Below are 16,351 nucleotides of genomic sequence, written 5' to 3'. Positions count from 1 at the left end.
TGCTCTGTGTTTGTTCAAGACGGAAATAATTATACTGCTTTGTGCTTACAGCAATACAATTTTGTATATTTATTGTATTGCATACTGTCATGTTGATAAAAAAAAAACTAGAATTGTCTTACTAACATGGCATTAGAAAAATATCTATAAGTTTTAGAGGGTTCATAATCTTGCAAGAGTTTACTATAATTACAAAACATGAGAAAAAAATAAAGAAATAAAGATAGAGAAAAGAAAATGGAAAAATGAAGGAAGTAAGAAACCCCCACAGTAAGAATGTGAGAACATCATCATGATTTGTAGACATTGCTGACTACCTGAGTAAGAAGCAAACATCATGTTCTCTTAAATTTAATTAACTTTCCGTCAAAATGATACTTTCGTATTCGCCAAATGAATATTTGGGTGAATCGGGATATTTTTTGGGCGAAAACATTTCAATTAATATGTATGATTAATTATTCTTTGTAGCACAATTATTTTTTTTTCATTGTGGTTGACATGTTTGTTTTGAAATAATTCTCATTTTAGAGATTTGAATATGCTAGGAATCATGTTATTTAAAAAAAAAAATAAAAGGTAATTTTTAATTGTAGTAAAAAGGAAGAAACCCACAGTAAGAAAGAATGGCATGAATAAAGTGAGAAAGTATATTTATTTTAAAGAAAAAAACACAATTTAATACGAGTATATGAATATCAGTGCACGCGCGTTCAGAGTAGGTAGTGGTCATTTTTCGGCTTTGCTTGGCCTTTTGGTACTTTGAAAAGTAGACAAAAATTCACAGTTTAGTAGCACGGTAGAAATGCAATGAAAAATTCATAGATGGTTAATCAAGAAACACGTTTCAAGATTAATTTATGAATTTTCCCTTTATTTTTACTCTCACGTCAAAACTGACCCTAATAAAGTATTCACAATGGAAATACATTGGTAGGGTTGGATCGGGGGTTCTGGCAAATTTGTTACCTAAACCAACAATAGATACCAACACATATTTAACGTAAAAAAACCTCAGTAGATAAGAGAAAAATAATAGGTAAGAGTAGAAAAATATTTTCACTATATATCTTCCCCTTCAAATGAAAACGAAAAATAAAATAAAATCTAATTAAAAAGAAACTATATCATTAAATGAAGGAAAAGGAGTGGGCAATTAGGCATAGATATATTTATTAATTACTGATGCAAGCAATGACGACACCGATCGATTTGCCATAAGATCCTTATCAAATTTCATCACCCTAACGAAATGTTAAATACCAAAACTCAAAAACTCAGACTTTTCCACAAAGGTATATATCGGATTGTATTTACACTAAATAATGAAAAGAAAATTAGAAAATCTTATTTTAAAAAGTTGTGCTAACTTGTATAACAATAGGTAAGCCTTTAACAGCATATTATAACAATACTTCAATAGAATTTGGATATTTATCCTTTAATAAGTTAAATTTTTTGGGTAACCATGAAAAAAAATTCCTAAAGATTTGAAGCATACATGCCGTTTTTTCTTTCATTCTTACATTAAAAAATCCTTATCACATAAATTTTGCTAGGATAGGAACTTGCGTCATTCGATATATTGTAAATCAGAAAGACAGCAAAAAGGGGAGCACCTGACTATTTTTTAAAAAAATACGAGGTTTCTGAATATTTTGAGAATTTTTATTTAGGTCTTTAAATTAAAAAAAAATGTAAACAGGTCTTTGATTTTGTAAAAAAAAATTGTAATTAGTTTCATTTAGTTATTTTTTATGACATGAAACTATAAAAAAAATAACAATTTATTGTGATTTTACTAAATATGGCCACACGACCAATTGCTTCCTACTGATTCCTATGAGAGAGCTCTGGCTCGGTTTGGGTTAAATATGCTGATGACATGGTACAATATTTTTAGAATGTTATTGTTGATCATATAACAAATTTTATACAATACTTTCTACAACATTATTATTTCTGTTCTCTATATTTTTTTCATCATAACTTGAATAAAATTGTTTCTTGTGAATGATACATACATGTGGACGGTAAAAAAAATATTTTTCTCCCAATTCTTTATATATATATATATATATATATATATATATATATATATATATATATCTTTTTTCCTTAATTTGTACAAAAATGTTAGTACAAATTTAATATATAGCTATCATTTTTCTATTTTTTGAATACTTAACCATGCGTATTTTTCTAACTTTTCCATCATGATCACAATTTAATGTTCTATTTACCTTTAATTAAGTAATTAATTATAACCAACTTACTGTACTTTGTTTTCTCATTAATTACTTTCTATGTTATAGAATTCCTATATATATTAGTTGTTCAGAGTGACGATCGATAATGATGGTTTTAATGTTTTAGGATGCAGTTGTGTCACTTGCTGTTAGCAGAAATGGTGAATAGCAAGAGAAGGCCATAGAGAATAATAATATATGGGAGCATTTCAGAGTGGTTGAGGATCAGTGCTTAAGTGATCAGAATAATTTTTTTGGGGGGAGACACTTTTAACATTGTGGACATAGCTTTTTGGGTCCATAGTCAAATTTCTTGAGGTTGTAGAAGATACTCTTGAAGTGAAGATTCTGGATGATGAGAAATTCCCTCACTTGCATTCATGGTATAATAATTTCAAGAATGCTCCTGTTATTAAAGAAAACCTCCCTGACCATGAGAAAATGGTGGGTTTTTTTAAGTTTTTCAGAGAAAAACTTTTGGTGTCTTCCTAACAGAGTAAGTGAATCGTTTTCTGCAACATGGGAATTCTTGGTGCAAAGCTAACGATACCGTAAAGTTGTATTTCTTTGGTTAATAAAATTTAAAAAGTTTATCGATCCTAGGAAATTTACATTCATAATAGGTATATAGAAATTATTTGCTAGTTTTAGATAACAGGAGATCAAATTAAAAATTTTACAAATAAAGAAACCAAATTTAACTTATCTTAAAAAATAAGAGACCTGATTAAACCTATTAAAAATGGAGGGACTGAATTGAACATAATAAATAAATTAAGAAACAAGAAAAATTATTGTATTCAACATTTAATTTTTATAATCAAAATTTAAACAAAAAATATTTTTAAATTTTTAAAAAAACAAATAATTTTAAAAACAGAATTTTACAGTGTGAATTATGAAACAGAATTTTAATGTTTGCGTCAAGAAACTTACAAATTATTATAAGGTGGAAAAATTAAAGTGAATTATAAATATAAATAAATTTCATAAAATTGAAAAATACACGTCATATATTATTATTTTTTATTATGTTATGTGTTATATAATGCTGATACTAAAAGATATTAAAAAATATATTAATTTTTATAAGAAAAATGCAATACCTAAATAAAAAAATCGACACACAAATAAAACAATACCTATATTTTTATAGTAATAATAATATTAGGATGTAAAAATAGTATAGAACGGATAATCATATTATTCACAACAATAATACTAAACATATTTTAGATCCACTAACTATAACTAAATTACTTGCTGAAATATTAAATACATTAACATTATCATAGATATAGTGTCATTAAAATAATATTTTTAATACTATAATAACCTTAATTATAACTAGTACGTGTAAATCGAGGAAAAGAAAATATGTCATGCAGCGGTGCTCAAAAACAATGATGTTGCTGATAAGTATATTAAAAATTGGTTAAATATTTATTTTTTCCCTAAATATATAATTTGCTGACAAATATGTGAAAGATGAAAATATAAAATTTAGTCTTTGAAAATGTAAAAAGTGTGATAAATATATTTGGCGATTCGGTTAACTTACATCACTCAAATAACCTACATGAGACATAGGGACAAATTTATCATTAAAATAATCAATATAGTCATATCTAATTGTCAACATATACGCATATTTGTCATATAATATTTTTTTTACTTTTTGTCTTCCTAATTGGCTAACAAATGCGTCCTTAAAATATGAAAATACAAAATTTAGTCTCCAAAAATGTAAAAAGTACGATAAATATATCTAAATGTTAAAAGTAAATTGTGATAATTACTATAATTTGAAAAAAAAAATATAATGATGGCGACAATTTTTTTTAACAAACTCATTAATTGAGTTCAAAAGAAAAAAGAATACTCGTTTTATAAACTATAAATAATTTATTTTACACTCTCATGCTTGATTGAAGGTTTAAGTAAAAAAAATGTTTATTGTAAAATATTATAGTTAAATTAGATCCATGAATAATTTTTAGGAAAAATTGTAATTACAATGATACTTTTAATTTGTAAAAAATATTCACCTCTTTTGGAATGATTTTTTTAAGGTTGTGATTTTTTAAATGATCAGTCAATAAAAAATAATTGAGTGATTTAAAAAAATCAACAAACTTTTATTATAATTTGTAATTTGATGTCATTGCATATACTAATAGACATTCATATTTTTCGTGAATCTTCTTTGCGCTAAACCTGGATTGCGCACTAAGTAAGGGGTCAAATTCTTCCAAAAAAATTTCAAAGGCTTTTTCTTTTAATTTTTGCATTAGTTTTCCTCCAAAGCACTTATATTAATCAATAAGTGCAAATATATTAATTTCTTTATTATTTCATTAAAAATAACAATAAAGTACAAAAATTGTAATCATTCTTAGTCAAAATTGACTATCAATTAATTCAAATTTTGCAATTATCATAAAGTCATATAATTGGACCAACATTTTATTGATTTAAAAAAAGTATGAAAAATGACTTATAAACTTTAATAATTTAATCCTCTACAACTATAATTTAATAAATGAATAATATGTTTATAAATTATTAAGTAATGATATATAAACTTTTACATAATTCAAACTTTTGAATTAACTTTCTTATAAAAAAAACCATACTACTAAAACTGATGTATCTATTATTGTATTTGGTCTCTATGTTTGGATAGGACATTATCCTATGGTATTAGAAGGTCTAATGGTGTTAGGATGTCCTAGCAAGCCTAGCAAATTATAATTTTTTTTAATATTTATATAGTCTTTCAAAATGAAGGAAAATAACTTATAAACTTGATAATTTTTCCCTCTACAACTATATTTTAATGAAATATATGTGCACAAATTATATTTATATTTAATTAAAATTATTATATATGAGAAATTAATTATTTCTATAATAATTATTTTATAAATTATACTAAAAAAATGTTTATGATTGATTAATAAAACAAAAAATGTTGAATCTATTACTATATTTTGTCAATAGGTTTGAACAAGGAATTCATCACATGATACTAGAAGGTCTCATGATATTAAAAGATTTCAACAAATTATATTCTTTTATATATTTAAATTGGTGTTTTTGCTAGCCTACTTTTATATATACTCTTTTATATATTAAAAATAACTTTTTAAAAATTTGAATGACTAATTTTTGAAGAAACAAAAAAAATAATTATCAAATTTTAAAAAATATATTTAAACTTAAAAAAAACTAATCCCTACATTTAAAAGAAATTAAAAAAACGTAGTAGGCATGTGAATTGTGATTGCTATTAGTGACTCCTTATTATAGCGTCACTCCTTATAAGGCCGAACTATACGTCCACACCCATCTCTCTTTAGGTAGGAAACTGCAAAACAAATTTCATTGCCCCAACTTCTTTCGTTTATCCTTTCCGAGTCAAAAAATTTGGCTACGCGTTTTAGTCTTGTACGTCACTTAATAGTAAATTCCTACTTTGTCAACTAAGGAGGACACGTGTCAAAGGCAGAAACGTATTTTTGTTAGCCTATTCTTTTCATATATGTTTAATTAATAGAATAGAATAGATAGGTCATTGATTAGGCATGGTACAAAAGGGAGGGTTAAATTAAGTACCCAACAAACCCAATAAGTTGTTATGTAATGGCTTTGAAAATTCGGACGAGATCATTACTTTTAAGAAGCATTACAAGATGTTGGTTTTTGTTTTGGCAACTGTTATTTATAAAATTAATGGTGACACCCGTGCATTGCACAATTTTTAAAAGAAAAATAAAGAGAGACTAAAATAAGTGGGGGGAAAAACTTAAGTAACTTTAAAACTATATGAATATTTTTTTAAGAAAATTGTATGAACGACACGGGATGATGATGGAATAATTTTTATAATACTTGATAATTTGAGAAAAAAGAAGAGGTGAAAAAAAACTTTATTGGCTAACTTTTTTAAAATAGCAAAAAAAATATTTTTTTTAATTACCTTTTCATTAGAATTGTTTTTTTAACTGAGCTAAAGAAAACAAGGTTGGACTTTCATTTTGATTTGTTTATTTGATTTTTTATTTTAATTAACAGATAAAAGTAAAAAAGAAAGAGAATAAAAAGTTGATTTCACGATTATTATCAAAAGAAAATAATTTTCACAAATATGGAATAATTGTTTAATATTCAAATGATAAAAGTCATATTTATTAGTTTGTGATGTAAGCAATTACGCCAACCTCAGAAAAAGAAGAAGCAGCAGAATGTCAGTCTTCAAATAAATCAAATATTTCGTCACCAAGGCTAAATTTTAACTTGCTTTAAAAAAATTAAGGATAAACCTAAACATTTTCTTAATTCAATCATTGTCACGAGTCACGACATATTTTTGTTCAAACTTTTGTTAGCAATTAATAGTTTATTTTATTTCCAAACTTGTGCTAGAAGAAAACCCCAAGGATGAACAAAAAACAAGATGGATCACTATATAAACAGGTTAGTGTTGGATTAGGAAAAATAAGTCAGGATGGCAGAGGTGAAGCTTCATGGATTTTGGTATAGTCCCTACACTTTGAGGGTGGTATGGACCTTAAAGTTAAAGGATATACCATATCAAAACATAGAAGAAGACCGCTACAATAAGAGTCTTCAACTTCTTGAATACAACCCAGTATACAAGAAAACTCCAGTGCTTGTCCATAATGGAAAACCCTTATGTGAGTCCATGCTTATTGTTGAATACATTGATGAGATTTGGTCACATAATTCATTACTTCCTGCTGATCCCTACGAGAGAGCTCTGGCAAGGTTTTGGGTTAAATATGCTGATGATGACATGGTAATTTTTAAAAACTTAATCATGTAGTACTACTTAAAGTTTCTAGCCTTTGATCTTGATCAAGAGCACCTGCATTTATACAATTAATATTAAATTTATCTGAACTTTGGCAATAATTAACTTAGCATACCATCTTATATTTTCTCATTAATTACTTTATATGCTGCAACATTTCCTATTTTGATCCAAGTGATAATAATATTTGGGGTCAACTTTTGAAGTTTTCTGCAGTTATTGCATTCTTCCTTAGCAATAATGATGAAGAGCGAGAAAAGAGCATAGAGAAGATATGGGAGCATCTCAGGGTTGTTGAGAATCAGTGTTTTGGTGATCAGAAGAAATTTTTTGGGGGAGACATTATTAACATTATGGACATAGCTTTTGGGTCCATATTCAAAATTCTTGTGGTTGCAGAAGATATTCTTGACGCGAAGGTCCTGGAAGATGAGAAATTCCCTCACTTGCATTCATGGTATAATAATTTCAAGGATGTTGCAGTTATTAAAGAAAACCTCCCAGACCATGAGAAAATGGTGGCTTTTGCTAAGTTTATTAGAGAAAAACGTTTGGCATGTACCTAAGAAAGTAATCTTATATGAGATCAAGTATGAATCACTTTGTATCTGTCTGAATCGTTTTGTTATGCGTGTTTCTTTAGTTTCCACTCCATTATTAGGATGTCTTGACATATCTGTGAAAGCAATAAAAGTTTAATGGGATGTACTGGATTAGAATTTTAGAAGGATTTTAAAAGAATTTTTTTATAAAAGAATTTCTTGTAATATTTTTTTAGGATTTTTAAATAATATAAATAAGCTTTATCATATTTAATTAAGATTTATAGAATTTTTTAAAGAATATAACTAAATCCGTCAGTATTTAATTAATATTTTTTATAGCTTAAAAAATTGATATTTAAAAATATACAAATTTAAATAGATTATTTTTTAAGATAGATTTCGATGAATTTTATTTGATTTTTTAGTATAAAATATCTATCAAATAATCTGACTCAAACCCTTACGATTTTGTTAGACTATTTTCTGTCTTATGATTACTAGATTTTCTTTTTCCTCATCACAATGTATTTTTCTCAATTCAATACCTAATGCAAAAATGATATTGACTAATTGAAAGAGATACTGAATGAATAACCGTCAACATTAATATTCTTATTCTTCTGAATGTATGTGTCATATATGTTTTTTTATTTTTTTAAACCAAAAAAGGTCAAATATACTCCTCCCTTTTACACTTTTTTGTTTGCTTTCTAAACTAAATTAATATTTATCTTATCTATTAATGTTAATCATGTTTGTCTTATACTAATTATGTTCATCACATGATTGACTTAATATTTTCATAATTATCACCCTTAATTTTATCATTCTCCTAACTTAATAATCCTCTTACAAATTTTTCACCTTGATCACTCCCTTCTAGTATAGATTTATTATTACATTTCATTTAAACATGTCATTAGATTTATCATGAAATAATTATATTAATTGAAGAAAAAAAATTAAAAAATCAACCTATAATTTTATATTTATTGTTCAAATCTAAAAATGAGAATGAGTAGATATTATTGTAAAAAGGATTACTGTAAGACCTAAAGTTAGAAATAATTTAGTTATTAAAAGATTAAAAAAATTATATTAATTTTACTTTTTTTAATTCAAATTTCATTATTTTTTATTACTTTTTTATCAATTATTATAATTTTAAATGTGTTTTTAAAATTCACATAATTCTTTTGAATCTTATAAATATATATAAGCTCTTTTTAAATACTTTAAATTCTTATGATATAAATGTATTAAAATCTAAATTATTATAAAAGTCTTATAAAAAATCTAATAACTCATAATATCTTTCCACAATCTTTAAAATAAAAAAAATTATACTGAAATTATCATTTTAAAATCCTAATTTAATACACACATAATATAAGATGACTGTACTTAATATTAAATCAAACTTCCAATTATCGAATAGGTTGCTGCTCGCAATTGAATTAGTTGACTGACTTGTATTTGCACCACTATAGTAAATATTTGCAACTTTAAATTAAGGGAAAAAACAAAACAATCTAATTTAAGAAACTATTATTTTTTAAGAAACAATTTTAATTTAAGAAACTATTATGAAATGTAGGATGGACATATAAAATAATCAGTAGTTAGGTATACAACTATGCAAGCACATACGACCTGGATTCACGCAATGATCCATCACCTTATGGAATTTTAAATATAACCCAAAGTCTAACTTTTCCACAAAGAGTCAAAGGCAGATGAAATTACATTTACAATACTATACAATGTATGTACAGAAGTTAGAAAATCTTCTAAACAATTATGTTAGATTATATACACAATAGCTATGCTTTTTAACTCTAATGCTTTAATTTTTTTTAATAGAATTTGATTATCATCCTTTGAACAAATTTAATTTTTCGCTATAAAGACAAAATATCCTCTAAAAAATTAAGCACATACAGTGACCTTTTTTTTCTTCTTTACATTAAAGAATCATTATCCAGATATGTTTTCTACAATTTTTAACTTTGCTTGTACTAGGATAGGATAAGTGCTTGGGTTCGGTACAGAAAATAAATTTTTCAGCAGTTTTTCAAATTACTTTATTATTCATACTCCTCCACAATATTATCACCTCATTTTTCTGTTCACATTATTTATCTCATCTTTCACTTTTTCTTTTCCTTTCTTTTTATCTCACTTTTCGCCTCCTACACCCAAAAATAGAATGTATATGAATATCAATCATTTTTCTTTTTAAGTAAAATAAAGTTAAGGGGGGCAAAAAGAAAAATAACATCATTTAAAGTGAAGACATTGCTACGGTACATAAGTAACAGTCTTCTAGTAAAAAAAAAAAAAGTAACACTGTCTTGACGTAAGACAGATTTCGTACTTGAATGCTACATAATGCTAAATCACTACAATACAAGATTAGTAAGGGTAAGGAGGAACTAAATTTTACTGAAGATGATCTGCCACTTTAGATTTATACAGAAGGCAAAGATTTCTTTACAACAAAACATGCATCAATCAATAATCAAGCTCGAGAATTACTCTGCATAGAAGATGAACATACCTCACCGCTCCCGGTCAATTCCTCAAAGTGAGTAATTACGTCTTCAAGTTGAGAAAACTGAGTCAAATATTTTACATGCAGTTCAGTGGTATCAAAATCATTAAGCTGCCACTGGGATAGACCGTCACCAATAATTTTTAAACCATTTTTCAGCAATTCCACTCCTCTGTTAATTCCATCAGGAAGTTTCCTCTTTTTATGTGATTGGCTCTTGTGATCAACTTCCATGACCTCACATTTCTCTCTCTCTTCAGCAATTGCTGAAATCTTTTGGACCATCTGTTTCAACACAAAACCTTCTCTCCCAAGCAGCTCAAGCTGTTCAGGGATTGGTGCAAGTGTAAGAAGAGCTATCTCCTTTTTAAGAAATTTTCCAAACTCAACCATAAATCTTTGCTGATCTGACTCCACTCCTGAAACTATATCATATGAAAGCGCTGCATCTTCTGGAACAAATCTCCATAGCTTATTGCACCTAGTACGAGAAGCAAAATATCCAAATGCAGTTATTGCCAAGTGACTGAGTGCCCAGTGCCGCTCTTTCAGGAGCAAGTGATATAATTCCCACACAGCACAGCTCTTTGCATCATCATCACTTTCTGAAATTTCCATGTGAACAAGTCCTGCAAGGAATTGGGCCAAATGTGGTTTGCATTTGTCCAAAAGGGCTGGAGGCTCAGACAAAAAGATATTTTGAATCTCCATGATGACTTGTTCAATATCATTTGAGGTATACAGTTTTTTAAAATATGAGATGATCCCTAGAGTTTCACTGAAAAGCTGAAGATAACGGTCCTTGATTACTTTGTCTACAGTACTTTTGTAATTAGAAGAAATTGCAACCAAAAACTTCCGGGCCCTTTCATCAATATGAGATAGTCCATCCTGGCTGCAGGAAAATGGGAACACAAGTCTTAAAGCTGGGACCAACATAATATTCAGGTTCAGTGAAAGGATAGAAGAAGATAGGTTGAAAATTGAACTGAAGCAAAATCAAGTCCGTCACATTCAGATCAGGTTGAAACGTGCATGTGAGAGATCAAACTCAAATCTGACTTTTGCTTCCAAGATTTAAGGAGTCTTTGATATAAAGACATAACAAACTATACAGAACTAATAAAAATTCCAGTGTACATGCCTGTATGTGCTGTATGAAGGCTACTTTAAATATTTCATTTTGACTTATAATAATCCAAAAATGGATGGAATGTAACAAACCAGAAATACTTACAGTGATTGCAAAGAAGCAGAAAGAATAAAAACTGGAACACCAAACAAGCCAGAGGAGCATGCCACCAATGACGCTTCATCAAAGTTGTCTATGAAGTCAAAATAATCAGATATAATTCTTTGAATGGAAGTCTTTCTCAATTCATCTGTCAGTAAATCAAAAGGAAAACCTTCCATGAACAAAGCCAAACAAAAAATTGATGACAACTGTGATTTCCCATCACCAACAAGAGACATGTACACCTCGTTAACCATTGATTGTGCACCATTGGTTAAAAGCATGCATATTGATCTTGCCAACTTTCTGAAGGAAGAATAAGGCACAAAAACTGAGTATGAGGATGCCAACAGCTTAAGTAATGAACATAGTTTGCTAAGGATGTTGTTTGCCATTTGTGTTTCAGCATATCGCAGCATAAAGCACCAGCATTCCATCACAATCTCCCAGCATAGAAAGTGAGGATGAAAGAAATTCTCTAGTAAGAAAGACTCCAACTCCTCCCAAGCTGTACTTGAACAGATCACAATCATGAAGGTTTTGAATGCTTGCAAGAGGGAAGTAAACATAGGTTGCCTCACCAGTTCTGCTGTTTTTCCAGATCCATACAATAAAGGAAATTGCAAAACAAGTATATGAGAATAGACATCTTCCTCAACTAAAACATCCAAAAACCAATAAAGCTTCTGAGTTATTGCTATTTTCATATCTCCATCGAGCCCAAGAGAATATCTGAAGAAGTTAATAAACAATACAACTCGACCAAGTATTAGTATTTTTGCTCTGCTCATACTTTCATAACTATTGCAAAAGATATCATTAACCCATGCAAGGTTACAATCACTTAAGGTTGGACAATCAAGGCCAGAATGAGAATCCCCTTTATTAGTGAACAACCATTCTAGCACCTCAAGCTTCTGTTCCAGTTTCAGTTTATAAGAATTTAGCAAAGACAAAAGCAAATTCAATGTTGTTTCCTCCAGTAGTTCGGTAATTACCACAGATGCACATTTCAGAAGGTTTTCATTACTTACAAAAATCCAAAAACATGTGATCTTGAGAACACACTCTGTAATTTCCTTGTACACTGTATAGGCCTGATGAGGATACAGTGAGCATATTTTAACAGCATTAATTAGGTAAAATTTCACAGGCACAAAGATCCTTTTAGCTTCAGTTACAGAAATGGCTTCATTCAGTGAGGAAGACCAAGCCTGGGCAGCACATTTCAAAGGCTCCGTTATCAATGCAAGCAATGTTAACACTATATTTGCTACGTCAACTTCTGTAAAATGCCCACCACCAATTTGAAGCAAAGAAACAATTCCTTTCCAGGAGACATTAAGAATATTGACTGAGTTGCCACCATCATTTGCAGCAAGGACACCAATCTGAGACAGCTTTTCTATTGCACATTTTGTTATGTTGATAACATGGTCAACAATAGCAGGCTTGTCAAGCCTCAACCATTTTTCATCACCTACCTCCTGGTTTATTAATTCAGAACGCACCTTGCATAATTTTACCACGGCATCAATGACCACGTGTGCAACCTTCAATATTTCTGATCCAAATGATTGAATTTTCTGCTTAATAGCAGAAAATAACTATGCTTAGAAACAGATAGAAAATTTTGCAGTGTAAATATGAATACAAGAAATATCATCTCTGCAACATTGTTTTTGCTCTTACTAGCACTTTAGTACCCAACATTCACTACCATAGAGTATCACTGAAATAAGAATATAGAAATAATATATTTAACCATTCAAGGACTTTATTGAAACAGAATGTCTCACAGGGATCAAAATTTCAAAGGCATGCCAAAGGACTGATAAACTATTGAGTTCAATTTTGATCAACAATCAGAGAAGTCTTTTAATGCTACAACTCAATCATGTGTTGACGGGTATGAGGTTGAATTTTTAAGCAGTTGTCAAAGTCACTCTCCTTTAATAATGTGGAAATGCATGATTAAGTAATAATAAGGTTGAAAGAAAATAATAACTGGCAATAGATCAAAACTAAATCCCAAATCATTTAATTAAAACGAAAAACAAATATAAACTGTTCCCACATTGTCAAGTGTGGTACAGAGAGAAACATGTTACCTTAGCCTCTGATATAGAATCTTTAGTCAGATTTAATGCTTCTAAAATGAAGATTTCAACAGTGTCCATCAATTCCTTGTCACCAAAATCAGTGAATTTCAACAAAGTTGAAAATGTTGATGCAGAAAACCTTAGGATCTCCACAAGAAGCTACACAACATGACAACATAATAAAAATTGATGTCACTAAGAAAATTATCAAATGAATGTTTCAAGAAGACTGAAAATCAAGCAATTCCTCCAAGAGCTTTACAAATCAAAAGACTTGTATGTTCCCTACTTTTGACTCTGTCAAATTGAAATCTCAATCAATGACATTGCCATAAATAAGCTTGTCAGTAAAAGCTTTTATCAGGAAAACATATCAAATATTTTCATGTTTCTATCTTCTTGGACTTTTGCTAATGGTTTGCTTTTCTATCTTCTGTGTTTTTTTGGTGCTTTAGGAGGTCCTTTGTTCCCTACTTTTGACTCTGTCAAATTGAGATGCTAATGCCATAAATAAGTTAACAGTAACAGCAATGTGCAGTTCTTCATCCCACATCAGTCACAGTGCATTTCATTGTCTCCTGGGATATTACTAAAAGGAAGCATCTTAGGTTTTGAGTACTTGGAGTATTATCAATGAATTTGTCTAAAGTAGAGTAGCAATGATCTTTAAGGACCAAGGAGATTTCTTTGGCAAAGCAGCTGATTTGGGATGAAATTTAGTGTTTCACTTGTATTTTCTATAAAACAACGTTGAGGTATTGGCCTATTGTGCATCTTTGCTCCATTGCTATTTTCTTTTTTTTCTTAGCCAAGTTGTGTCATTTTGAGTTTTATAATATACTCAAATTTAATAGACAGAATTAGCTACATTAGGATGGGTTTCACAAACCATAGCTTGCAGGGGCCATAACTTATTTTCCTAATTGTCAGTTGCAACTTGCAAGTCAATTGGTGGTTCAGGTTTACAAATCAGCACATGTAATTGTAAGCTCACTTATAAATATTTCATCAATAATGACAACCAGTGAGTAGTGATTCAACATTGAGACTACTTAATTTTTCCTCTTACTGTTTTTCTGTTGTCCTTCATTGTCCAATGTTATTTCAAATAAGTAATCCTCTTTGAGCAAATTGCAATATTGCATGATCATAAAGAATCATAAAAAAAAATAACAAGAGAAACATAATACAAATATTATCTCTTCTTTCCCTTTATTGATCAAAGGAAACTTGCATTCAGTCATATTTGTCCAGCAAAGGCATCTCTTAAATATCTACTTTTCCTGGTGTTGGGGAAATAAATATATTCTATTATCTGCAAGAGTTACTTTTACTGCTAGTAAAGGAGAGATCAATTCCAAATTATTAATCAAGGGAAAAATATACAAAACGATCAAGAAAAACTATTAAAAATATAATAATATATACAACCAACCAAGAAACCCTTTTTTTCTATTGTAAAGTAAAATACCTTTTCAATTATTATTTGAGTTCAGTCTATGACAAAGAACTCTTACCTGGTAAAATACAGAGCTATGTTCATCTTCCTGAGAATCTTCGGATGACAAAAGACTCATCTTTAGATGCTTGTCACACCAGACACAGGCCTGATAATGAGATTGTGTTATAAGAAAAGACATACAAAATTAGGACATGTGAAAATGTAAAGGGATATGTATATGGATAAAGAGAAAGTAAAAACACGAGACGAGTAGAGATACCCTGACTCCAAGAGTGAGAAATTGTGGTAAGCAACTGGATGGGTTAAAATCCATATAGCTCAAAGCCACTTGTATAATGCTTCTATTTAGCATGCACTGGGTCACATCCAAACATGTGAAGTTCTCCCAAAAGATCAAACTAGTAGTTAAGGTGGAAACAAGGAAGCAGACAAGTAATAGAGTTCCATAATAGTAGCATACAAGTAAGATCATAGCTCATGTCCTATTTGAATAAACTTCTCCATAAACACTTATAGTGGAAGAACATAAGGTAGAATGGATTGAGCTTCTTCCATAAGTTAAAATCAACTCATGCACCTCAACTTTTGAAAAAGTTAGATGAAAGTACTTTTATAAAAATTAAGTGTATAAGTTGAATTTAACTAATGGAAGAAGTTTAATTCATTTTTAACTCCTTAATTTCTTCTTCTACAAGCACTTATAGAAAAACGTCTGCAAGCAGGGCCTATGGTTATGAAGTTTCATTATCAGGTAATCGAGCTCTTACTTATTCTTGAATTTAAATAAAAAATAATCTTAGGCCTATATATTGCTTGAATTGCCATGAATCTTATAATTTCAAGCACAAACACTAATGAAATCATAATCATTAATAATAATTAAAAAAAACCAATAATGCATCTAACAAGTAAGTATGCTACAAGTGATTGATTGGAAAGATATAACGGAGTTTTGCAGAGTTTTGAATTAACATGCATCTGTACGGAGATTTGAAAGAAAGCAAACAAGGATACTACGAGGCAGTTAATGACGGAACCATAGTCGGACTCGGACACGTTCTTCAATTCTATGCGTCGAAGATCGTTAAACAACTCAACGCGATCCTCCACAATCTGTACATAAAACCCTAAAATCTGAGACCACATTGATGAAGTGAAGTTTACAAATAGAAACAGAAACGATAGAGAGAAGAAGAAGAAGCTTGCCTCGGAGGATTTAATGGCTGCGAGTACTCTCTGAATATCTGTGCTGGAGCTCCCTTCCGCCATTTTACACGCACTCTCTCTTTCTCTTCTCTTTTTCCGTTTTGCATATATCCATTTTCGACTGTGTTTTGTTTTTTGGTTCCTGGTTTTCCCGCCAATGCG

At 29.3% G+C, this 16,351-nt stretch overlaps 2 protein-coding genes and 1 pseudogene across 3 annotated transcripts; 2 read left to right on the top strand and 1 right to left on the bottom strand.

Annotated features, from left to right (window-relative positions):
• The first annotated feature begins 1,805 nt into the window (after nucleotides 1-1,805).
• On the top strand, nucleotides 1,806-2,741 carry LOC106794861 (probable glutathione S-transferase; annotated as a pseudogene).
• Nucleotides 2,742-6,759: 4,018 nt separating this feature from the next.
• On the top strand, nucleotides 6,760-7,652 carry GSTU42 (glutathione S-transferase GST 15). Its single transcript, NM_001304515.1, has 2 exons — nucleotides 6,760-7,071; nucleotides 7,293-7,652. Exons 1-2 carry the CDS (start codon nucleotides 6,760-6,762, stop codon nucleotides 7,650-7,652), a joined length of 672 nt encoding a protein of 223 aa, NP_001291444.1.
• Nucleotides 7,653-9,942: 2,290 nt separating this feature from the next.
• LOC100811257 (uncharacterized) lies at nucleotides 9,943-16,351 on the bottom strand. Of its 2 annotated transcripts, none has more exons than XM_006589267.4 (7): nucleotides 16,190-16,351; nucleotides 15,998-16,096; nucleotides 15,243-15,377; nucleotides 15,039-15,128; nucleotides 13,531-13,680; nucleotides 11,423-13,005; nucleotides 9,943-11,080 (listed from the first exon to the last, which is right to left on the bottom strand). In XM_006589267.4, exons 1-7 carry the CDS (start codon nucleotides 16,250-16,252, stop codon nucleotides 10,153-10,155), a joined length of 3,048 nt encoding a protein of 1,015 aa, XP_006589330.1. In that variant the 5' UTR covers nucleotides 16,253-16,351; the 3' UTR covers nucleotides 9,943-10,152. The 2 variants fall into 2 exon arrangements, with proteins under 2 accessions (XP_006589330.1, XP_006589331.1); XM_006589268.4 differs by having other exon boundaries at nucleotides 15,243-15,365.

Source organism: Glycine max, chromosome 10 (genome assembly GCF_000004515.6).
Source record: "Glycine max cultivar Williams 82 chromosome 10, Glycine_max_v4.0, whole genome shotgun sequence".
Classification (NCBI taxonomy): Eukaryota; Viridiplantae; Streptophyta; class Magnoliopsida; order Fabales; family Fabaceae; genus Glycine; species Glycine max.
Note: the sequence above shows the minus strand (reverse complement) of the source record. Positions and strands in the feature narration are given on the sequence as shown.